We start from the raw sequence: 24,595 nt of genomic DNA, 5'->3' as shown, positions 1-24,595 counted from the left end.
GCGGCGGTCTCGCCGTGTCTCCAACTGTCGGCGGAGTTCGCGTACACGCGCCACAACGGGCCAGTTCGTCGGCGCTGCGGCCGCGCTCGCCGGGATGACCGCGCGCTTTTCTCCGTCCCACGCCGGCTGTTCTGCTAATTTTGTTTACGGTCCTCATTCATCCATCATCCTTCACCTGCCTTTTTAACGCGACAGCGTTAAGGAGCTCGTGTCGCAGGAAAATCGGTGTCGTCGGCGTCGGCGGCGTTCGCCGTGAGCGAAAAATCCCGGAAGGCAATTCATAAATAAAAACAACTTGCAAGACGGGCTGGGTGGGAATCGAACCAGGGTCTCCGGAGTGTGAGACGCAGACGCTACCACTCAGCCATGAGTTCGATGGTTTAATGCGCGACTAAAGCGCCTCTAGTAAATGCGGCGTTGCCTAAGAAACGCGCCGTAAACAGCTATACTGCTGTGTATATCGGTAATTATGAGCATGTAAATTACAGAAGTCGCAGGTAAATGAGTAGTGAAGTACGTTTCCGATACATTTCTTCTGCGCTTGGCGCACACGCAGAGCCATCTTGCGGCAAACACAGAAGACCCCCCCTCCTCGCAATGTACGGCGCTGCCCCGACAGGTGGCGCACCACTCGCCCGCTTATCCCCTTCGTTTCGTTTGAGCGCATTGGGGTCGTTCGGGGACCGGTGCGAGGATGCGCCAATGTTGTGCTGTGGACTTAGAAGTGTTGTATATGAAAAATATGTCTTTGTGCGACTCAAGAGCATGCCGAGCGAATGAGTGGGTGGTGCGAACGGGGTGCGATAACGGCATCGCATTCCACTCTTGAAGGTGAAGCTTAAGCGTCCTCCAATTTTTTTTTCACTTGCTAATCATACTTTTATTTACTCTTTTTCTCTTTAATCGTTCATTTTCTATGACGTGCGTACTCGTTGCGGAGGCATGTTCTTTCTCTCTCCATTTCACTGGTTAACTCGACTGTTGAAACATCCTCGCAACGCAACACCACTGATGCCCGTGTATGTATGGGGATTGACGACTACTTCCTTCTCGGGGTTTCTGCTTAGTCTCTCGCGTATGCAGTCACGGGTGCTTTTTTTTATTTTTGAGCACACTACATAATTCTTTGGTCTAGGTGGATTAGCGCTCGTCCTGGATAACGCTAATACCCCTAAATTTCCGCAGTCTATCTTGGACCACGGTCGCGGCGCGACGAAACTGTTAGTAGGGCAAATGATTAAAGGAAATTTTGCATTTGCAATCGTGTATGAACCCTACAGGCCCGACAAGCGAGTACCCAACATCCCTATCACGATTACCACAGTCCGTGCCCCAGAAATTCCGCGGGTTCTGCTGCTGCTACTGCACCCGGGTTCCCGCCATATGTATCAGTTTGTGGTGGCTCTCAGCTGGGGGAGAGACGAACACGCCTTCATCATCGCTGCAACTTGTGACCCGCCTCGAAGGCCCCTTGATCAGTTTCTGGATGAGCTAGGGCAGTGTTTTTCGCAGTGCCCCTCGGGGAGATTTTGTTCTCGTTGAGTATTTTAACACCACGCGAGCGCTCTGGGAGCCTGCTGCCGACGACGCCCGCGGCTCGCAGCTTGTCCGATTTGCATGCACCAGCAACCTTTGCATATTAAATGACCAGGCCTCGCGCTCACGACTTTTCAAACCCCATACGCTGCACGTGGGCTGTTGTATTCTTGGCATCCATTCCTTTAGCGCGTGTTGGATAAAGCTCGTCGATGTACGCCGCATAAACCCTGTCTGTCCATCGTTACCTCGAGTTCTCGTCGTTTGGTACTGAAAGTACGCCTTTAAAACGCTTGACTAACTATGCACGCTGTCAAATTCGTGAATCACTAAAACATACATAATGGTTTGACCAAGTTCGCCATTGCGATTTCTCCTCCGGATTAACTCTCAACATTTCCAAGGTGACATTTTATAAAATAGGTGACACCCTGTGTGTAATCAAAAATTTACGAAAGATTTACAGAACTTAAGCAAAACCATGGCGAACTCGTCAGCAGAGCGAGGAACGGCTAAGCGTGCCAGCGATGCGCAGGCGGTTTCAACTTGCAGGGGATGCCGGTATGCGCGAGATCTTCAAAAGGCAGTATATACTTGTGCTTTCTCGCTGTGTAAACAAAACGTCAGGAGATCGAAGGATCTTTTTGACAAAGCAGTCGATCAGGACTTAACCGCTAAAAACATTTACGGATAACCATTTTTAAAAAAGCGTTTGAAAAGCCCACACGTGCGATGCATCTCCCGCCACTCGATAAAGCTGATGGCACCTCCACCACCTCGGTACTGGACTCGGGTACGCTGCTACTGAGCGAGCATACTGCTATTGACAGTCCCGACACGGACAGCGATTACCACAGTAGACTTCGGTGTAATAGCGGCGAGAAATTGGAGTGGCGCCCTCTCGTGAAGGACGTCACGGTCAGGACGCCGCTCACTCCGCCTCGCTCGGCTGCCGCGGGCGCTCTTGCGCTTCGGGCATGCTGGGAGTATTGAGCACGCCAGCCGTACTTCCTCAAAGACAATTTGGCTGTTTTCTGCGGTCAAGCTTAAACTGCAGTTTATTTTTTTTTTTCGGAACTATGTGAATCGCGAAAATTTGCTGCTAGGATATTGTAAGCTATGCAGTGCTGCAACTTTTGCCCAAAAAAGAAAAAAAGCATTGTTCATGGAAGTTAACACAACTGCGCGTCATGTATAGTAAAGGACAAATCTAAAAGAACAGAGCCAAGCCATTACAAGCGATGAAATGTTTCATAGTGGCTACATGCAGCGGCTTTATCGACAATACGGCCGGCACCTCCCACAATGGAAGCAACCAGCTGTCGTTATGGCGAGGCACGTATTGTTGGCGAAACTCATTCATTGACTACAACTTGGAATTGGAACCACAAAGCCGTTCTCTACAGCAGCATTTGGAGTGCATGCTGTATAGTCTAGTACACTAGAGGGGCGCTTAGGCTGCCTTGAAGAGGGCCATCTAACTACCGTCTGCATCACAACGTTTCGAAACCCACTGGTGTTCAGTTATACGAACGCTTCGTCTTTTATCTCCTTCGGTGAATGTTGATATCTTCAATGCGTCCCACACCATTAATGGATAAAGCTTCGGCTTCTTGCTGACTGTTCCAACACGGCCTTAATGGCTTAATTCGCCCAAGAAGTTGCACCAAGCAACTGTGTCAATTTCGCCAAGCAGATCCTTCTAACTGTTCCCCAAGCAACAAACCAGTAAATTTCAAAACTGTTTACAACGTGTAGCACTGAAAAAGGAATGAATATTGATCCATGCCTTTTCGTGAGTGGCAAACAGCTTAAAGCCTCAATCAGCTTTACTTCGAGTCACCGCCGCTTAACATTACCAGTGAAATGCGGCTCAATTTTGAGAAACACTTCGAAAAGCAAACGACACTGGCGGAACCTATACTGCAGTATTGTTTATTCATCATGCTAGTGTCGAACGTTTCTGTGAGCGAATGCAAAAACTTGATGTTTTACTATGAACTATCTCGTCGTGAGAAAACAAGTTTCATCTGGTTAAAATCAAGGTAAATGTTGTAGAAGTGATATATAGCCAGCGTTTGTTACATGCTTGTTCTACGACGCAGGTATGGTCGCTTAACTGGACTGTTCTATCCTGTGTTTTCGCTGTTATATGTTTTTATCCGCGGGAGCTACCACTGCAGAGCGCAGCACTGTCCACGAAAAACCAACACCATTTATAACTCCGTCGGCCGGCACTGTAACGTTGCCTTTGACAAAAATATTGTTGTGCAGGAAATAGGCTCTTTGAGTAAATTTTGACGAAACAAGACATCGGAAAGATACATTTTAGAGGGCCGTCATAAGTGTACCAACATAGGCAACGAGAGCGAAAAAACTGAAACACTGCCGAAGACGCCCGGACACCGCCCGAACTGTAGCAGTCGACAGGCGCGGGTCCTTGCCATGACGTCATGCGCGCGACTCTCGCAGGGGACCGCTAGGTCGTTCTTGGGGCTGATTGCCGCAGGCCCATATCCGGCGGTTCGAAACGATCACCCAATCACAGCGGCGGAGGGGGAGCATGCCCCGTATCTGGGCATGTTCGTCTAGCTCCGGTCGGCGCCAGGGCTAGACGGACTCACTGCAATGTTTATTCGAAGTCTCTCATTTGCACCCTCACTTCGTTCTGTTAATCTTGAACGCAGCTCTCGAATTGGGTCATTTCCGCTCCTTTTCGAAGATAGGTAAAATTATATTTATTCCAAAACCTGGTCCACCCCCTAACCTTCCTACAGCATAACTTTGTCATGAACTCTCTATTCGGCAAAATACTGGAGCGTTCACTACATTCCCATCTGTATTACTTTCTACATTCTCGCAACCTTATCCAAGCACAACAATTTGGCTTTACGCCTGCTAAAAGCGCCCCTCTAGTCCTATACACCATGCGGCAAAAACTAATCGTTTATTAACCTGCGATAGCACCAGCCATTTCAATCTCCTTGCGCCGTCCTTCATCTTTTTTAGAAAAAGCCCTTGTCCGACGAATCGCTTTTTCTTTTAAAATCGTTTTTGGCGAATCGTATAAGGTCATATGTAGGCTGCTTCAGCGAACACGTACAAAATTGTTTAAAGATTGCCTGAGGCAGATAGCCCAATTCTAGTCCTTGAGCCAGTCTACTCGAAGAAGCGGACATTACTTGTACAAAAAAATGAAATGCATAATCGACTAGTTAACAAAAATTCACGAATTAAGCTTTTAACTAATTACCTAACAACGGTCGTGTACGGTATGCACGTTGACAAACCCCAGGTGGTAAATAGTATTTCGGAACGTCCATATTGCGGCGTGCCTCATAAACAGATCGTGGTTATGGTACGTAAAACCCCAAAATTTAGTGTTTCAAGGAGCCAACCTTGTATTGCAGCAACGTTTTACTTATTCTTTGGTCTGTGCAGCCCAAGGATCCGATCCGCGTACTGGTAACCGGAGCTGCGGGCCAGCTGGCCTACTCGCTTATACCCATCATTGCCAAGGGCCACGTGTTTGGGGACGATCAGGTAAGCTGAATGGCATTGGCATTATTCACTTATGCCAGAATATTGAATATTTGCACCACGAATCTAATATGCAGACGACTCACTTTTTCAAGTATCCGCGTAGATATTTATAGGCTTATCTTTAGTTATTTCCTTGTGTAGCATTATGAAATACTTGTACGTTTCATATTTCCGATGCTGATTGCAATGTTTTCGAAAGCAGGCGTTCATGTGTTCGCCGCTTACTGGCCGCTTTGTGTGTGCGCTGTTGCAACACGACGAAATCATTCCGTTATTCCTTCGTATATGGCGTATTCCTAGCACACTGTAATACGGTGGACATTCGTCGCTTCAAGGCAAAGAAACGATTAACAACCACTAATTATCCACAGCTCGTTGCTTTCCTGGGTGAAGTAAAACGAGTAACAATTACTAGATTTTTTCGCGAACTTAGGTGTGTGTGTGCTTGCATTTTTGTGTGTACGCTATTAAAAGCGTTAGGGGACCCGCGTCGCATACAATCCGGCGTCGTCTTCGTGCGTCGTTTCGGCAAAGGGAATTTATAGAGCCACGCCTACCCAGCCACGCAGGCCCTCCTTGCAGCGCAAGGAAGTAACCGAACTAATTTAATTTTTCAAGGACATCAGAAAAATCGCAAAGTACGACATACACACAACCTCACAACCTGCAGACATATCGTCGGAGTATAATTTGAATATACGAGAAAAAAAAATTCGGTTACGCGGAAGCTCACAAAAGCGCGAATCCTATTTGCAGCGTTTCTACCATTAATAGAGCAGCCATGGCCTCTGAGATTTGCGAGCGCCGGGGCGCGCTAATTTCAAAGGTCGTAAAGGGGCGCGCCCGGTTCCTTGCAATACCTCCAGATGGCGCTCGCCTCCGCCGCATCGTAAGATCCCTCAATAATTTCAAAGTATCGACAGGCTTTGATCCAGCCGACGACGCCAGTGATAGGCTGAACGGTGACATGTGACCTTGCTCCGTCCCTTTGCCGCCATAAAAGTTCCTGCGCGCCGGGCGAAGTGCGCGCGTTTCGCCGGTTGTGCTATGCACATTGCTGCGATAATTTCGTTCCGGGAGGGATGCCTTGTTGCTGTGCGGTTGAGTGCCGAAACCGGACGAAGGATGGCAAGAAGTTATTTTGCATCCTGCGCGGCAACCAGAACCTAACCAGAAGAAAAATATGGTTGCACAGAATTTAACGGAAGGACCTTGAACCGCCGCTAACTGCACGACTATGCGAGGCAAGTAACGTAGAGCGATACGAAGGTGCGATAGAAAGTATACACGTGCGTGTGTCGAGCTGTGATAGTATTTCACTCGCGTGCATGAATGTTGATGGCCGAAGTTTGTGGTGAATATTTATTTTAGTTCGTTATGAGCCCGCTGAATAGCTCAGTATGACCTAGGATGCGAAGGACCGAAATGCTTTGTTGCTGTGCGGGTGGGTGCCGATATCAGACGGAGGACGGCAAGAAGTTATTTTGCATCCCGTGCGGCAAACAAACCCTAACCAGAAGATAAATGTGGTCGCATAGAATTGGACGGAAAGGCTGAACCGTCGGTAACTGCACGACTATGCTAGGAAAGTAACGTAGAGCGATACGATGGTGCGAGAGAAACTATACACGTGTGTGTGCAGAGCTGCGATAGTATTTCATTTGCACGCATGAGTGTTGACGGCCGAAGTTTGTGGAGATTATTGATTTTAGTGCATTATGAGCCCGTTGACTTGGCAAGTGCAGCATGACCTAGCATGCAAGTAAATAGTGTGGCAGAAGCGCATTAACTCGCTGATAAATATCCGCATTGCATTACGTGCGCAGTTTCAGCAAATTTCAGCAGCGAATTCTACTTTTATACTTTCCTGTGTTTGTGCGTGCGTTATTAACTGCGCTTCACAATATGTCCAAAAAGTCATCCAACTCTGCATATCCTAATCGTATTTGGTGTGTTGCATATGTGAATAAACATATTCCTAAGTACCTGCATTACTCTGCTTTTGAAAACAAATTCTGCATAGCCACTGCTATCGGCCATCAAATAATAAAGTGTAATACAATATATCAAAGTGGGTTCCATACAGCTGCGAGCTCGTTCCTTCCAAGTTTCCCTTACACTCGAAGATGTTTCAATAATCGGCAAAGCCATTTTACTGATGAAAAACACACAACTGTAAATTAACACAAGAAGAACGCCAGAACCGATACACGGATCACCGGCAAAACACAGTGCAGTAATAGCTAGGCCAATCCGCGTGCGTTTGGGCCCTCTAATTCTTACGGGGGCTTTAGCGGTGCACGGAGGCGAAAAGGTATAAACACAACAATGCGCGTCATGATTCAAGTTTACATGGCGACGTCACACGGTTCACGAGAACAGACAACCGCATTCACACACGCGCACACACTACGCTCGATGTTGGTGTGCCGCGAGATTAGATCGCTCTGGCAGCCCGAACACGATCGAGGAGACTCACTGGCACGATACCACCGCTTCAGAATGTCACGACAGTTGCACTGCCTCGTAGCATTGAACCGCAAGACACAACAGTCGTCATGTGATCGCTACACGACAGACACACTCAGCGTCAAGAAGACTGTTGGCGCACTCATTTCCACACAGATACACAAGATGTTTAGTTACCGTGAGGGTCGCACGTTTCAGCAACGTTGTGTCGAAAGTTTTTCGGTCCAAGCGACTGTCAGCCTTCTTTTTTACACGAATTCTTCGTTCAAAGTAACCGCTATGTGTACGAGCACACTTACAAGCAAAATAATTAACAGAGCAAACGGGATTAAGCGCAAGCAATCACCAAGGCTCGCGCGGTGATTGAGCGCAAACGAACGAAATGTAAACATGCGGAATCGAGGTGATCAAGCCCTCATTCCGCTCTCTTGAGCGTTTTTCTTTCAGCGCTCATTTGAAATTAAAGGACTAGATTTAGCAGTTCGGGCCATTCTTTCGTTTTTCACCACAGTCAAGCACCAGTGGGTTTTATTTCCGCGCGTGTGCGGATATTTTTTCACCTCACGAATGGCGCGGCGCCGCAGTTTAGCGTGCGCGCCGTCTGCTACAGGAACTTCCTAGGTGGCGCGCGCGGCAGATGTCGCTACCTTGAAAATTATAGAGGGACCTTACCGCATCGTGGCCCATGCGAGAGGCCGCGTTTCTACCAGAAGGCTCGCCTTTGTGCATAGCGTTCGCCGCCAGCGTTTCCTGGTAAACATTACAGTTACATAAGCTGCAGTTGCCGGGAAGCGTGAGAAGCAGTCGGGGATCTTTGAACGCTATCGCGTCCCACTGTTAAAAACAAAGCTTAAGCGTCCTCCAAATTTTTTTGCGGAATGTAGGCCGATACCCGCCGTGTTAGCTTAGTGGTTATGGCGTTGCGTTGCTAAGCTCGAGGTCGCTGTTCTATTTCCGACCGCTAAGGCCGAACTTAGATATGGAAGAAATGGAAAAAACGTTGCTGTACCACCGTGCATCGCATTCAGGTTAAAGAACCCCCTGATGAGCAAAATTATTGCGGTGTCGCCTACTATGTCGTGCAACAATTCATATCATGGTTACGGTATGTAAAACCTAAGAATCTATTTTAGTAGTCGTCGCAAATAGTTATTAAACCTAAGAATCTATTTTAGTAGTCGTCACAAATAGTTATTTCTTTTTTTTTTTCCTTTTTTTCATGACTGACGAGACTACTAAGTCGGCTTAAATTCAAGGATTTCGTTTGGAGTGGTCGATACTGGAAAACGGTTTGCCGGTAATACCAGCACCAAAATACAGTATTAAAACCATTACTACCCGCTGCCGCAGCCGCGTAGTCCTACAGCTGACTGTAACGGTTCAGCATTTTAATCGCATTCAATGCGTGCTGTGTGGGCACAGGAGCAAAGACATTTCTTTTTCTTCGAAGTTCGCTTTAGCGAACCGCTGCACCGAGCATGCGGTGTGCCTTCAGTGAGCTGGGGCGAATGCGTGGCTGTGCTAGTACCTCATTAAAACTTATTTCTGGGCGAGTTGGTGCATACTTGACATACAAATTGTAACAGCGCAAACACATGCAACCACAAAGTAAGAAGGACGACAGCGCTTGTGTCTCGTCCTTGTTACTTTGTGGTTGCATGTGCTTGCGCTGTTACAATTTTTACGTCAAATGTGCTAGTACCATTTGTAATAACAACCATTTGCGTTTTGTGGCTGTTGTCGTTTGCTATTATCTTGGTCGGCTTGCATTCGCGGAAAGCCTTCTCCTTTCTTCTCTGACAGACCAAATTGAGCAGGCAGCAATATATTCTAGTAAATACGGTACTTATGTCGTTCTGACCACTCTTATTGTCCCAAAACATGTGAGATTCTGCTCTCTTAGACGAGTAGAACGTGTCATTAGCATAATGTAGTGCAAATAAAATCGTCTTCTTAGGTTTCTAAAGCTTCGCAGGAAAGCACCACCGCTAACTACCGTACAATCGCTGAAAACCTGAAAGCAGTCTTATTTGCATTTATTTTCCGTCCTAATAATTCCCTCGAATATGCACCATCGACGATGGTATCGCGTTGGCAGCGTACGTAAGCATAGGCGTGCGTACAAGTGGCATCAAAGTCAGTAAAAATATAATGCAAGGGTCCATTAAAAAAGCCATTTGTGCAATCCACGGGTGCGCAGAAACGTGGAGAAACTACTTTGTCCCAACTATCATGCACCAAGGTTGAAAGATATGCAAATGCCACGTAGCTGCACAGAACCAAGGTAATCTTTGCGGTCGCTTGGAGATGCTCAGATTATTTTTTGCATTCCGCTTAATTACATAATTAGTCTTAATAATTCAATCAAGTTCTCAAATATTATAATTCGATGAAAAGTGTCAATCAGAAAATTGTAGAGCAACACGAAAAACTCCCGATACAGCTTTCTGATGCTTAATACGTGCTGCATAGAAGTGTTTCTCCGAGCGTGAAAGAAGCCCGCGAAGACACGCAAATATGCCGCACGACTGGCCGCTCGAGGCACTTGTGAGGCACATAAATGCAGTAAATGTTGACCAAGCTAGTACAGCGAGTGTCTAAAGAAATCTCACCGGCCACTACGATGCTCCATAATGCGAATTTTGAGCGCAGCCGCTTAAGTGTTTTGAATTCGCGATATATTGTGGCAAATAATTTGATTCTGAACTACAGGGTCCCGTCAGCGGCGGCGTTGAGCCTCTGCTCGTGCAACTCGTTTAGCAGCCGCGGCAGACGAAGTATTTCCACCAGTTGCGTCGCTCATTGTTGAGAAAGGAAGCGTGCGCACAGGAATGACGGAAACCCGTGAATCGCGCGGAGCGCATTCTCAAGCGGCGGTGGCGCGGCAGGCGAAGAACCGCATCCGTGAAAGGCGGAACCGCATGGCGCGATTTCAGGCGCGATTGACGCGCGGATGGTGGGACGCGCGCGTCATTTTGACGCGTGCCCAGCATGATCCGTCACGAAATCGCGCCGCCGCGTGCTGCTGCTCGGAGTAGAAAAAAACGCGTCGTGCGGCGCGTCCACCAATCAGAGTTCAGGTAAGTCACGTGGCATTTGGTCACGTGGCATTTTGGTTCTTTTTTTGCCACCAGATGGCCCTGTTCTCTGCGCATCTCGACGGAACCTCCTTGGCGGAATTTCTTTTTTTTTTTCTCGGCAGAACTGGCACGCCCGTCAAGGAAAACGTGCTACCATGATTTCGTTCGCGCATCGTGTTCACCTAAACTGAACAAAGCAACCTTCAACGAGGCCCTAATAACTAAAGTGGAGAAGCGTTGCGTCTCATCGCTAATACTGGCAAGACAATTTGCTAATAATATTACCAGTGTAAGGTGCTCGCTCTCTTCTCAACCAGGCAGGCCGCACCCACATGTACCTCCTGACCCGCATTTTTTCTTGCTTCAGTATCAGCATCCCCCGTAATAGTAGCAATCGCCTCTTCTGCTCGGTAGTAAGCGGCCGACCCTCCTTCTGTGAAGTTGCAAACAAGCAACGGCTTCTCAGCATGCGGAAGGTACATAGTCGCAGTTCCGCACACAATAATGCTGCTTGAAATTAAGCTTGATAAATACACTTCGGAAAGAAATGTCGCTGTTTAATTACACTCAGATTATTTTTATTGTAGTGTTCTGTAAGTTTAAGGGCATATTATAGATGCGGTAACAGAGACAATACATGTCGTGGAGAGTTATGTTGTTTGGCAACCCGGAAAACGCGGCGCGAAAGCGCCGCTCCTTTTTTTCGTACGGGTGCTGGCGCGTCGGCGGCAACGCGGGCGTTTGCCGCCCGTCGCGTTTTTCGCTCGCGAAAAACGCGCCATGCGGTTCCCCCACTATATAGCGCTTTTTTCCGCGCTCGCCACATGCCTGAGGCCATATTCGGAAACGATCCACTTTGACGATAGTTCGCCGTCAGGCGCGCGCTGATTGGTAGTTTTAGCGAAATTGTATGAGCTACGTCATCCGATTTTTTCTCAACCAGCCAATCGGCGCCCGCCTGATGGCGAACTATCGCCGAGGCGATAATGTCGCTGAAGTGGATCGTTGGTTATGCTGCACCCTCCTCTCCGCTTTTCTTTTCGCGCCTCTTCTCCCTCGCCGCTTTTTTTTTTTTTTTTCATATCCCGCTGCACGCCGCGTTCGCTCTCACCTTTCGCTGTGCTCGCTCGCTCGATTAACTGCGACGCCGAACGTCGCCGCAGGAACGGGCGCCTAACTATGAAGGATCTGCGTTTTGCGTGTACTTCAATAGAGAAATCGGAATGGGCCTCAGCTACTGCTCGTATGACGCATTTGTGGATGCCACACGCGCACTGCGGCAGCCTTTTTTTTTTTAACGACTGCTTTTGCACGCTTATCAAAATCTTATTCCACTGACCGCCGTTTCACGAGTTTGCTTGAACTCGCGAGTGGGCAGAACTCGGGCCTTCCCGCGTGGTGCCCATGTTCCTATTTTACAGCGTAACCAGTTAGGGGGCTCAATCCAATAGCCGTTTCGGTTGGCGATGTTGCCCGCCATCGTCGCCGACGCCAGCGCCACCGGTGTCCGTCGCAGGTATCGCCAGGAAGGAAAAAATAAAGTTGAGTCACATTAGCATGCGCTAAAGACGATGAAGGCGAAAGTCTGAGCGCTTACGAGATATTCATTAAATTACTTGACATTCTCATTGGAATGCGTTGTCACTTCCTATTGCTTTTTCCCATCAAAGGTCGCGGGTTCGAGTGTCTTAACTCTACGTTAATTAATTATGCCTTAACTCACCCTAATAAACACTATAGGTTATGGTTCAGCTGCCTGCAAAGTCGTGGGTTCGATTGCTCTAATTAACTCCATCTTAATTAACAATACCCTAACTAACTTCGTCCTAATTTACACCAAAGGTCATGGGTTCGACTCCCACCAATGTTCGTGGGTATGAGTGTTAATTACCTATATTAACTGTGACCTAAATAATTTTGTCCTAATTGACACCTGGACTAGTATAGGTGTTACGGTGTTAATTAAGGCGATGTTAATTGGCGCACAGGAAAGAGAAGTAAAAAGATACCTATAAAGAAAACGGTCAGGCAAGGAGACACGATTTCTTCAATGCTATTCACTGCATGCTTGGAAGGGGTATTCAAGCTATTAAACTGGAAAGCCTTAGGAGTGGGGATCAACGGCGAATATCTCAACAACCTTCAGTTCATGCAGATGACATTGTCCTGTTCAGAAACACTGGGGACGAGTTACTACAAATGATTGAGGACCTTAACATAGAAAGCTTAAGAGTGGGGTTGAAGATCAATATACAGAAGACAAAGATAATGCTCAATATCCTGGCAAGGGAACAAGAGTTCAGGATCGCCAGTCAGGCTCTAGACTCAGTGAAGGAGTACGTTTATCCAGGTAAATTAATATAGGGAAACCTGATCAAGAAAAGGAAATTTACAGAAGAATAAAAATGGGTTGGAGGACATACGGCAGCCATTGCCAGATTCTATATGGAGCTTACCCTTATCATTGACAAAAAAAGGTCTACAATCACTGCATTTTACCGTGGCTAACATATGGGGCAAAAACTTGGGAGGTTGACAAAGAAGCCAGAGAACAAGTTACAGACAGCGCAAAGAGCGATGGAACTAAAAATGTTAGGCGTGGCGCAAAGAAACGCGAAGAGCGCGGTGTGGGTCAGAGAGCAAACTTGGATAGGTCATATTCTTATTGACATTTCGAGAAAAAAAAGTAAATTCATTTCCACACCGTGAAACCTGCTAAAACAGCGAAGCTGGTGGTCGTTTTCTCAAGTTTCAGCTCGCGTTTAGCGCGATTTTCATGAAATTCTTTTGTCTCTTTGTTGTTTTGCTAGTTTCGAGCTTCGGTTCCGGATTGCGCACACTCTTCAGCTGCGTGAGGTTGTGATCAAACCACAGTCTACCACACACCTTGCAGCTGTAGCCGCACTCACGTTCGAGGAATTATCTCTTGAACGGTCCATCACCACCCTGCGTGGAAGGAATGTCTCTGCATCGACGTTTCTGCTTGGCCTCCCACTGCCGAAGTTGGGGCTTAGCTTGCCTCTGCTGGCGCTTGGCTTGGGTTGCCTTCGCTTAAAGGGGGGGTTGGCTTTCCACCACTGGCACTTTGCTTGCGCTTCTCGCTCTCGAAGATCGGGATTTGCGCGACGTCTGCGCTGCCGCTCGCACCGAACGGAATCCATGGGATGAAAGGGCGTGCGCCGGCAAAACACCTGCTCCTATACCCCTCTCCTCCCCCCTTTTATGGCCCATTCCCCATAGTGCATTTGTGCCATTAACTTGCTCCCCCCTGCGTGACAGCGGAGGTCGGACGGCGAAGGCTCGACTTAGAACAGCTCCGTTATTTAAAAAAAATAGAGTTGGGCAGGGAATGTAATGCGTAGACTACGCGTACGGCTGCAACCAGGCACACTCGGGCTCATCAGACTGCTGTGGCCACAGCATGCACTAGCCGCAGCTCACCGTCCATGCCGGGTGAACAGTTCAGTTCGTTCTCGTGAAAACTATGGTTGCCCACGGAGCCGCTCCTGCGCTGCGTGTGCTGCGCACGCCTCTGACTTTTTTATTTTTTTTTTGTTCGCACGTGACACCGCGCTTTAATCTGTTCCTTTTCTTAATAAGCGAATGTTTACTGCAATTTACTTGGCCGATAAAACTACGAGACTTATTCTTGTTATTGTCTAACACTTTGCCTTCGCTATTATTGCTTCGGCTTTCTGGTAAAAGTGAGACGTCTTTGTTTACATAAAAAATTACGCTTTCTCAAATGTCAGTTGACGGTCGTCAAATAATTTACCGAGCCACTGTGTCGGCGTCTTGCAGCCAGTAATCCTCCACCTGCTGGAACTACCGAGGATGATGAGCGTCTTGAACGGCGTTGTCATGGAGCTGGTAGATGGCGCCTACCCTCTCCTACAGGGTGAGCCCCCGATTCTTCGCAAGAAGAAAGCCGCGCCAGCGTTTTTGGCACATTGACTATTACGTTCCTTTTTCGCGGTGGCCATGCCCACGCTGCTGCTCTATGTATGTTGGGAGCTCGGTTTAGCGGAGGCAAGTAATACACGTTATGACAGGTTGATAACGGAATCGATTGGCTTCATTCAAAAGCAAAAGCAGGTTTGCCGAGTAGCAGTGGTGGTGTCCCTGTCGGACAGCCACTTCAGTTCGAGCTGGGGGCAATTATCCTCTATGGCGGGGACAACGAAACGGTCGCTACAAGTATCGAAAATGCAGTGAAACGAATGCTGATGCAATTGGCTTCGACGGAAGTTGCAATTAACGCTTGTAGCACATTTCTTTCTACTCCACACGAGGACTGAACTGCAGCCTCAGGTTATGTCGTGGCCACGATGTTATTTGTCTGAGTGTGGGAGAGCCGCGTCATTTCCTTGCGGAAGCGGCCGCATATTGATAAACGCTGAATGTAAACAGGCCGCTTGCTGAGCTTTCTGTGGACGTTACTCAGGAATTTCGTGCTGAAGCGCTTCTCGTACCTACAGCTGTAGTTCCGAGTCTCAAAACAATATCAGTTGTTATCAGATGGCAATTTCGCACCGCATTCATTCTTCATGAAGCTGTATCTCTTACATTTCACATGTGTTGTTTTTTTCTATCATCTTGAAGCACATTTTAATTCACGTGTATTAAGCTTGTTTGTGCCATTAAATCAAGCATGCTAGATTATCCCAGTCGCGTTTCCAAGGGAATGCCAATAAGCATCATCATCATTATACTCGGTTGAGTGGGAAAAGCTCGCAGTGGAGTGTCGTTTGAGAATACGGTGGGTCAGCGTTACTACTTCTCCCTCGGTGACAGTCGGCCATTTCATCTGTAGACGAGCCCCACTTGACATTGAAGCCACTTACGCAACGGAAATCAAAGAACAGCTAGCAAACGTAGCCTGCGTCACAGCCTCGAATTTGCTTTGAAGCGCAATTATCAGTGAGGATTAAACAAAACTCTCCTTGCGTATATATCTCAATCGGATAGACAACAACTTGTTCGCGCTGCTCATCTTAGTCAGTAATTAGCGTAATTTCTGGTTTCTAACGCCGCGTTTTACCGGTCCAAGTTGGAGGTGAGTTAGGAGGGGCCCAAATCTACAAGCATTTTGTGCATATCGGGTCTAGTACATTTTTGTTAACAATAACTTTAGTATAGGCTATGATGAGCACGTTCGTGCAGTGCCGTTTTTGATGATTTTAAAGAAAAAACGAGTCTCCGTATAAAACTCGTATATAGTGAGTAATATGAAAAAGGTGGGGTAAAATGAACCTTTCGCGAAGTATTGCATATATAATGGGTGGTAGCAGAGCTGACTCCTCCTAATTCTGATGGCTGCGAGAACTCATGCATGCGACTTTGCTCTCTGCAGTATGAGTTGCTCATTGGCATATATCTTCACTGGGTGGGGCTGCATTAGCTATCTTATTTTTCACTCCGACACAGAGGTGATTGCCACAGATGAAGAGAAGACAGCATTCACAGGAATCGACGTGGCCTTCTTAGTGGGCTCAATGCCTCGCAAGCCCGGCATGGATCGTAGAGATCTGCTGACCGCTAACGCCAAGATCTACCAGAGCAACGGGCATGCCCTCGATCAATATGCCAAGAAGTCTGTCAAGGTAGGAAATCATTGGGACAGTCGGTGGCTTCAGCGCTGACTAAGCTACGCGGTTCAATTGTCTGAATGACCACAGTGATCTGCAAAATGCAGCTACTCACGTTCTGCATAAGTTTAAAACGTAATGTTAAACACATTTCCCAGAAATCTGCCATCATTGTTGAAGCGTACAATGTTCACTGCTACTCCAATGAAGCTCGTACATTCAATGTTCTGCAAGACTCCTACTATTTTCCTACGTCTTTCTAAAATATTCATACAGCATTGTTCAAAGTCTCTCATATCGTGCAATGTTCTCCAAATTTCTTAAATTTTTTTGAGTACTCTATTGATTTCGTTCCAACTTCCCGAACCCTACGATTTCCAGATATTTCATGCATTTCTTTCAGTTAATAGGCAAAAATTTTGTAGAATCAACGCCAATTTTATGCAGTTTGTTCCTGCTATTCTTATAGTTTCCTCGAATCTCTTGCAAATATGCGTCTTCTTCACTCAAATCCTCTTCAATTTCCGAATTGCGGACCACGTCAAGTGTTCTTCAATTTACTATGCCTTCTTCCCAGCTGCTTTTTAAGGCATCCGGTCTTGCTGAACATCCGCTTGGGATCAGTTCAGCTAGATGCTTTATCTTTATATACCTATGTTCCTACTAAATTTATGACTGCCATACATCGCACAAGCGAAACAATATTCAAGTTCTTTCCCGCTGATCATATTTAGCCTACATTTGAACTTTGCACAATCTAAATATTATTTTATATAAATGATATCAGTAATATTTCTTGCACTGAAAAATAGCACTTAACGCCAATGACGGCTCTTTCTACACAGGGCCTCTAGCCTAACCAGATTGTCAAGAATGCCTAACACTTGACTCTTAGAGCTATCAGATTGGTTAGTCATTAATAAAGTTGCACTGAATATTAAAAAGACGCGGTACACAATACCTAGAGCAGAAAATGTTCAAATAACAGAAATTTGATTCTTTAGCGTGTAGCGCTCCAATTAAAAAAAAAAAAGAAACATGGACAGCAGAGGAGACATACAAGAGCACTGTCTGCTGTCCGCGGTGTATTGAAATTTCTGCGCTAAACACTATAAAAGATGTCGCACCAAAAAGGCCGCAGCTCATCGTTTTAAATCTTTCCTTCGGTAATGATAGAATCCAGCAAACTACTTCTACAATGTTTACTTGCGTTTTTTTTTTCAGCATCGATATATTTCATGAAACGAACACGTGAATTTCCTTAAAGTCAGATTGTCTCGTGTAAGTGGTTCACTCCGGTATGTTATAAATTTAGTTCTTAACGAATTCAAACAAATACGCTATTTACATAGTCTCATCTAGAGTGCTATTTACTTCGGCGGGGCACAACGACGACTGCTAATATCCTAGAGCCTACTCGCTTTCAAAAGAAGTCGATCAAAGCACTGGAAAATCTCGGTGACAACAAAAGCACGAATCTATAAAAGGAGAAAGTAAAGCTACTAACGCCCGTATAAATTGTATCAATCAAGAGTCTCAGTGTATACGTCGCGGAACCTTTCTGGAGCATTACAGCAAACAAAACATTTATGTTAAGAACATTACCAAATCCAACTAATTAGGACAAGCTGTGGTATTCAAAGTTTAAAGTACCAAATTTCACACTTAACCCGCCGTGGTTGCTCAGTGGCTATGGTGTTGGGCTGCTGAGCACGAGGTTGCGGTATCAAATCCCGGCCGCGGCGGCCGCATTTTGATGGGGGCGAAATGCGAAAAACACCCGTGTACTTAGATTTAGGTGCATGTTAAAGAACCGCAGGTGGTCGAAATTTCCGGAGAACTCCACTACGGCGTGCCTCATAATCAGAAAGTGGTTCTGGCACGTAAAACTCCATAATTTAATTTTTTTAATTTCACACTTCCATAACAGAAATAAGAATATAATAAAGAAGATTAACGAGACCACCTTGACTGCAATAAAATGTCTGACAAAGAAGAGTTACTTTCTTTAGGTGGAATATAAATTTTGTTGATTACGTTTTTCTTACAGTATGTTAGGTGTTATACGTTTTCTTTGCTGATTTGTTATTACTTATTGAAAAGGCATTTTTGGAGCTTTCCACTTCAGTTGGAACACTACGTCAGAGAAATCCATTTTGTCATCATATACCCTGCGTGCATTCGGGCTCTGCTGCGGCAAAGAGCGGTCAGGACCCCAGTCAGGTGACATGAGCACCTTTAGTCCTGTATCCTTCTTTGTTGCTGAGATGCATACAGGTCAAGAACTGTTGCACATAAAATTAGAAATAAAGGTAGAGTAGGCGCACTTCTATCGCTGAGAGGCTTCAGTACGGAGGCACAGCGAGTAACGGGCCATACGGAAAGTACGGCGTAACCAATTTCCTAGTTCGTAGGAATCCTCACGGCAAAAAAGAAAGAAAAGAGAGAGAGAGAACTGAATGGTTCCCAGGCTCCTTAGGGACGACAACGAAAATACTATTCGACGGCATCCTTGAGCGATAACAGTTTTTACGCCGTTGCGGTTGTTGGAGAAGAATCAGCAACAACAGAAACAACACACCTACTACATGAAAGCGTCCGTTTCCATTGTTATCATCCGCCATTGAACCTCCGAATATACCGATAGGTAATTAAGATTCTCGAAACAATAATAAAATATACGCCTCCTCTATGTCAATAAACTTTCGCGAAACAAAGGTCAAGTTGTGAAAGGAACTAGGCTTATATAGGCAAACTTTGCTGAAAAAAAAAAAAAAAAAAGATCATGCAAATCCACCGCACACCTTGGAATCAAAGCTTTCGAGAAGCGGTTATTGAAATGTGATAAATTGCTCCATTTAATTCCTGCGTCTTTGGTGTAAAGGAAACCGGCGCATGCGCATACGCTCTCGCGCACCTGTGCAGCTCAATATGACAAGCGGCGATCATCTCAAAGAGCTAGTTGACGTTGGCACAACGGAAGTACACGTGCTACTGTGACATATTGGTTAGAGCACCGGGCGTTCGTGCTGGGTCATATGGGTTCGATGCCATCGCCGTATACGCCTAATTCAAATTTCGTTAGGTGTGAGCTATTGGGCGAGACAGCAGCAGCGCCCAGCAGCCGCGGTAAGAGAATTCAGGGAGAACTCGCAGAGAAGGCGCTGCTTCAAAATAGATAAAAGATAAGAAGTCTTGAGAAAGGAAGAGCGAGATTGAAAGGCGCACAATGCAGTTGACGATCGTGTCCCGTTAAGTAGGCGTAACGAATGTGTACTTCATGTGTGTAGATTTGTATTTATAACATTTTGAAACTAGTAAACTGATCGCGGCAAGTTTCAGAATGAGGCTTCTGTCATTGTAGCCACCTTTGGTAACTGTTTGCAGCTGACGTATTATTTGTTTATCAAATTTATACAATTTCTTGACCTGAAGTTGTTCCTTTCATGTGATCACTTTATGTGTGGTGTTTGGGTCAAAGCATAAAAAGAACACTTTGCATTACAAATCAGCGTATTCTTTAATAAATAGCAGAATCAAAACAAACCTATATGATTTGTAAGTGTGAAAAAAATGTACCCTCCTTACGGGGGTTCAGCGCAGTTTTGAAATGGATGTCGGCCGTTTGTTGAATGAAGCTACCCACCAGCTCTGCAATTTGCCGCGGAAGGAACGATTGAATATTAATGCAGGATTGGACTACATATTGATGAGTGAATGAAAGAAAAATGATAAGCAAGGCATCAGAAAATGTAAGCCAAGAAGTGCGCAGTCCAGGCACAGCAGCGGTTAGCAGCTTCACAATGGCTACAGCTTGTCTTCGCGATGGCAGCAATTTGTCCGTTTATGCTCGGTGCACTAATCGTCACCATCTCGGTGCACTAACCCGACGTCATGGCTAAACACGCTGCTTGAGGCGAGACGAATTACTGTTTAGGAACAAGGAGAAACGCAGGCAAGGTGAAGCCCACAAGCTTCCTAAAGCGTTAGCGGCGCTAGCACCCATGTCTATAATTCACGATATTGGTGGTAGCCCAATGTGCGCACAGGGTCTTCGGCATTGTGCAAGGTGTCCGTAGAAATATCCAGCTGGTACAAGCATTGCTGCGCGGTTAAAATGATCTTGTACAAATGAATGTTACCAGAAAACTGCACACACGATCTCAGCGTTGATGCAGCTTTCTTTTCTTTTTTCTTTTTTTTGTACACATCGAGGACACGTGGTAAATTACGTGAGAAGATATGGTGCAACATACACGCGACCAGAAGTTTTGTGGAGTCACGAACACAGTTCTCTTCTACGGATGGTTTGCACAGGTTCTGGTGGTGGGCAACCCGGCGAACACGAATGCGCTGATCTGCTCCAAGTACGCGCCGTCTATTCCCACGGTGAACATCTCAGCCATGACGCGTCTCGACCACAACAGGGCCCAGGCACAGGTGCGTATGCACTTGCAGTATTCTGGCATTTAACCTTTCTCGGAAATTTGGAGCACCCGATTGGGATTTATACGCAAAAGTGTTCAGTGGAAATCCGCAAGGAAGGGGAAGTATCACGAAAAGGAAAGTTAGCACACACCCAAATGAGGCATGAAGCCACTTTTCCGTGGCTAACTTATTTTATTGCTATAGCAATTATACGAATGCTTCAGGCAGGTTCTCGTGGTCATTGCCGCCGTGCTGTTCCGGTATCTGCGGTGCGTGCGCGGACGGTCAGAAGGTCTCGAGAGAAGCGACAGGCTCGCAGTTCGTTTGCCTGCAAAAACGACGAAGCTAAGTGGACGCACCGCCACGCTCTACTTAGCTGTCTTTGCAGCGAAACCTGGGCAGCTTTCCGCTGCTGGCACGAGCGTCGTGCGCAAAAGACGCAAGCGTTCCGGCTTTGCAGCCGCGTGCGTAGCCAAAGCCACCTAGATTTCTAGGTGGCTTTGGCATAGCGCGCCGTCGTAGTGTACATGCCGGTCCGAGCGGAACGGACAGTGGACCTTCAAGTTACGAACACCGACGGTTTACCTTTGCTCTCGTGCACCACCGAGGTGCGAAGCCTGCGATACAGCTGGCGGCGCGCTCCTCATCATGCCAGCGTCGTGGGACACGCTATAGCCGTCAGAGTGTGTTTTTTATGCGGCGCAGCCCAAGTTGCCTCGCGTAACTTGTTTTACCTAGAAACCTTGGTATCGCGTGCTGCTTAGCGCCATGTTGCATCTGCATATCCCCAGAACACCTTCCGAGGACGTTAGTCGGAACGCTATACCTTGCTATCGCTTGCAGTGCTTCGGCCTTGGGGCGAAATTGCCTGTATTTCTGTTTCATATGGTGCGTTATATACGCACCTTGCGTATGTGTGCTCTATTAGCTTGCTCGCTCGTGAAGTAAACGTTCCTGCGGTTAAGGTTTCCGATAAATCCACTGTCGTCGTACGTCATGTTAGCCTCCTGGTTAGCTTGGCTATAGTAGAGTGGCTGCGCCGAAAGGGCACTAGTGGCGGGTTTCCTCTCGAGACCAAGGCGAGCATCGCAGGTACACATCTTTCTGAGGGGCCCGCCATTGGTATCCTTTGCCGCCATCCCTGCTATCCTTTAGTGCGATGGCAAATGTATTGACACTCGAGGCGCATTGGCGACGTCGGTATTGCCGCCGTTACGGTATCGAGCGACACACCTAGCGCAAGGTGCTAAGTGTGTCGTTTTCTCTCACGTCCGTGTCGTTTTTTGTCGCGCAATATCATTTAAGTAATGGATTACCAACTTGCCTGGAATGCTGCTCTCATCGATAGTACACGTTCCGCCCACGCGTGCAGGGCTAGGTCTCCAGAGACGCGAGAGACGCGCAGTGTGATTGGCTTCAAAAAAAAAAAAAAAAATGAAGATCAGGGGTGCTATTTTTGACATTGGGAAATTGTGCCATATTTTAAATTTTGGTTCTGGCGGCATTTCGAGCCAACAAGAGAAGGCTTAGCAGCCCTCTGGGCCCCTATGATTGGCTCAAAAGGCCGCCACGACACAATTGGACAATATGGCTGAACTCGACATTGTCCAGGATGGCGACTCGGCGCTGCGCTGGAGCCGCAGGACAGCTGCTGCAATGAGCGCTGTACGCACACGCTAGCGTTCCTACTGTACAGCTTGCCTGCGTAACACAACGAAGCGCATACACACTGGTCTGAGTAAAGCGAACGGCACACTTCAAGCATCAAACGCTGACTGTTTCTCTCCTGTCTCATCTCGTGCGAAATTGGGGAGCGACACCTGCGACGTCGGTGGCGACGCTCCTCGAAATTTCAGCGCCGGGGGCCTGGTTTTCGAGACTTTTAGCGTGTCCGGTATTACGGTAAACGCAAGCGGACTGGCTGTTTTACCGGTTGAGCGGGTGCGCAAACGTCAACGGCCTGCACGGTGCGGCCGCCTGCTGGCGCAGAGCTCAAACAGACAAAGACTGGGCGTCGTCCTTGTCGTCCATGTGTCGCGTCAATTGCTCCGGCGGCGCTCATATCGAAGCAGCCAACGTTTGAAGTATCTGTAAACGCCGGGTGCACCTTACGCGAGTGTTGTAAGACGGCTAATAGCTGTCAAAGTTTTGTCGCCTCGCGTGCTTTGTCGGGCCCATAAGTCACCCCTGCGTATTTTTGGAAAACCATCTGACGAGCTTCAGCTAAATCCTAAGCCTTGCTGTCGCTTCCAATGCTTCGCCCTTCGGGCGCAACTGCCTAGTTCTTTCATGATATTTCTTAATCCTTTTCTTCACTAATTAAGCGAATACGTGGAATAGTAACGTTAACTACTTACTTCATTGCATTCCATTTAAACGCTGGTAGCACTAAAGGTAAAATGAACAGCCTACGCATGTTTTTCGACAGCCTATCGATAAAATTTGATGCCATATTGCTCACAGAATCCTGGCTTTCTGCAATCTATAACCCACCAAAAAGTACCAGGATATAATGATCACGGAATTACGCGGTCCGCTAACCGTAATGGAAGTATATCTCTGTGCATCAAAAATTGTATTGCATGTGATGTTGTTGATGAACTAACTTCTATTACAGTCAATGTAGAGTGTCTAGTAGTAAGACTTACGAATGTTGTTATTGCAGCAGTTTATGGCCACCATTAGGACTTAAGTCCGAATTCTTTGAGTTCATAGAAACTTTTCTGCGTAGTCTACACTCAATGCACATATCCCTTTTAGTAATGGGTGATGTGAACATCAATATGCTCAGTGGTGACGCATCCAGTGAACATTTTCAAAACATCCTTCGTACTTTTGCCTGCGCAAATCTGATTACGTTACCTACTCGTATTACTGAAACTATCGCCACACTTCTTGATATCTGTATCGCCAGCCTTCCTTGTGACCAGTACTTAACAGGTCTCTTTCCCCTTGATATGAGTGATCATCTCCCGATTTTCACGTTTATACTATGCAGTGCTTCCCAAAAAGCACAAAAATAACGACAACCCAAGTTATCGCGACATTAACTCCGCTTCGCTCAAAAATTTTTATTCTGATGCTGAACTGATAGCATGGGATAATGTTTACGCCGAAAGTGATCCTAGTCAAGCCTACCGTATCTTTCTCAATAAAATCATAGCCTGCTATGAAGAACATTTCTCTTTGGTACATAACACCAATAGAAGCGAAAGAATACACAAGCCTTGGATTACAAACAGCTTGCATAAGAGAATAAAAGCCAAAAACAAAATGTACCATAGATTCGTTCAATCACGTGATGCTGCCTTGCTCACAGAATTCAAATCATATCGCAACAAATTAAACGCTGATTTAAAAAAGGCAAAGATCTCCTTCTATCAGTCCCTGTTTGCTAAAATATACAACAGTCCAAGAAAATTATGGCAGGAAATCAATCATTTGTGTAATAACTCTAAGGTTCAGTGCTCAGTTAATATTGTAGCTTTTCCTCAAGGCAAGACGGATGAAGACGCCCTAACAGAAATGAACGAATTTTTTTCCAATGTTGGCGACTACATGTCTCCGAATAGCCATAGTGATTGTACTAAAACGCCATTGTTAGCACGTACAAAACTGGCTAATTCAATTATTCTTTCTCCGGTTACTGCACAAGAAGTCACAAATTTCATTTCCAGAATTACAAACAACGTCGCCGCCGGGTTGAATGGCCTGAGCGCTGTCCCCGTTAAGCATGTGGCGTCTATTATAGCCTTACCCCTGGCATTCATAATTAATCAAATGTTAGAGACTGGTATATTTCCCTCTGACCTTAAACTGGCCCGTATAACCCCTGTTCACAAAGGTGGAGCCGTCAGTGATATAGCAAACTATCGACCGATATCTGTTCTGCCCATCTTAATTGTCAAATTTTTTTTAGAATGTCGTTCATACACGGCTCAAAACCTTTCT

General features: G+C 46.5%; 1 protein-coding gene across 4 annotated transcripts in view; it reads left to right on the top strand.

Moving 5' to 3' along the window:
* LOC126533989 (malate dehydrogenase, cytoplasmic-like) overlaps positions 1-24,595 on the top strand; it is a 36,779-nt gene that overhangs the window by 3,902 nt on the left and 8,282 nt on the right. For 3 of the 4 annotated variants that reach the window (XM_050181209.3, XM_050181208.3, XM_055072553.2), the window contains 4 exons: positions 4,978-5,079; positions 14,430-14,526; positions 16,056-16,231; positions 20,534-20,656. In XM_050181209.3, the coding sequence (XP_050037166.1) occupies positions 4,978-5,079; positions 14,430-14,526; positions 16,056-16,231; positions 20,534-20,656 (498 nt within the window). The remainder of the gene's footprint in view (positions 1-4,977; positions 5,080-14,429; positions 14,527-16,055; positions 16,232-20,533; positions 20,657-24,595) is intronic. The other variant, XM_050181210.3, reaches the window with a different exon arrangement.

The sequence above is a fragment of the Dermacentor andersoni genome, chromosome 7, assembly GCF_023375885.2.
Source record: "Dermacentor andersoni chromosome 7, qqDerAnde1_hic_scaffold, whole genome shotgun sequence".
In the NCBI taxonomy this organism is placed as follows: domain Eukaryota; kingdom Metazoa; phylum Arthropoda; class Arachnida; order Ixodida; family Ixodidae; genus Dermacentor; species Dermacentor andersoni.
This window is presented reverse-complemented; position numbering and strand designations above follow the sequence as displayed.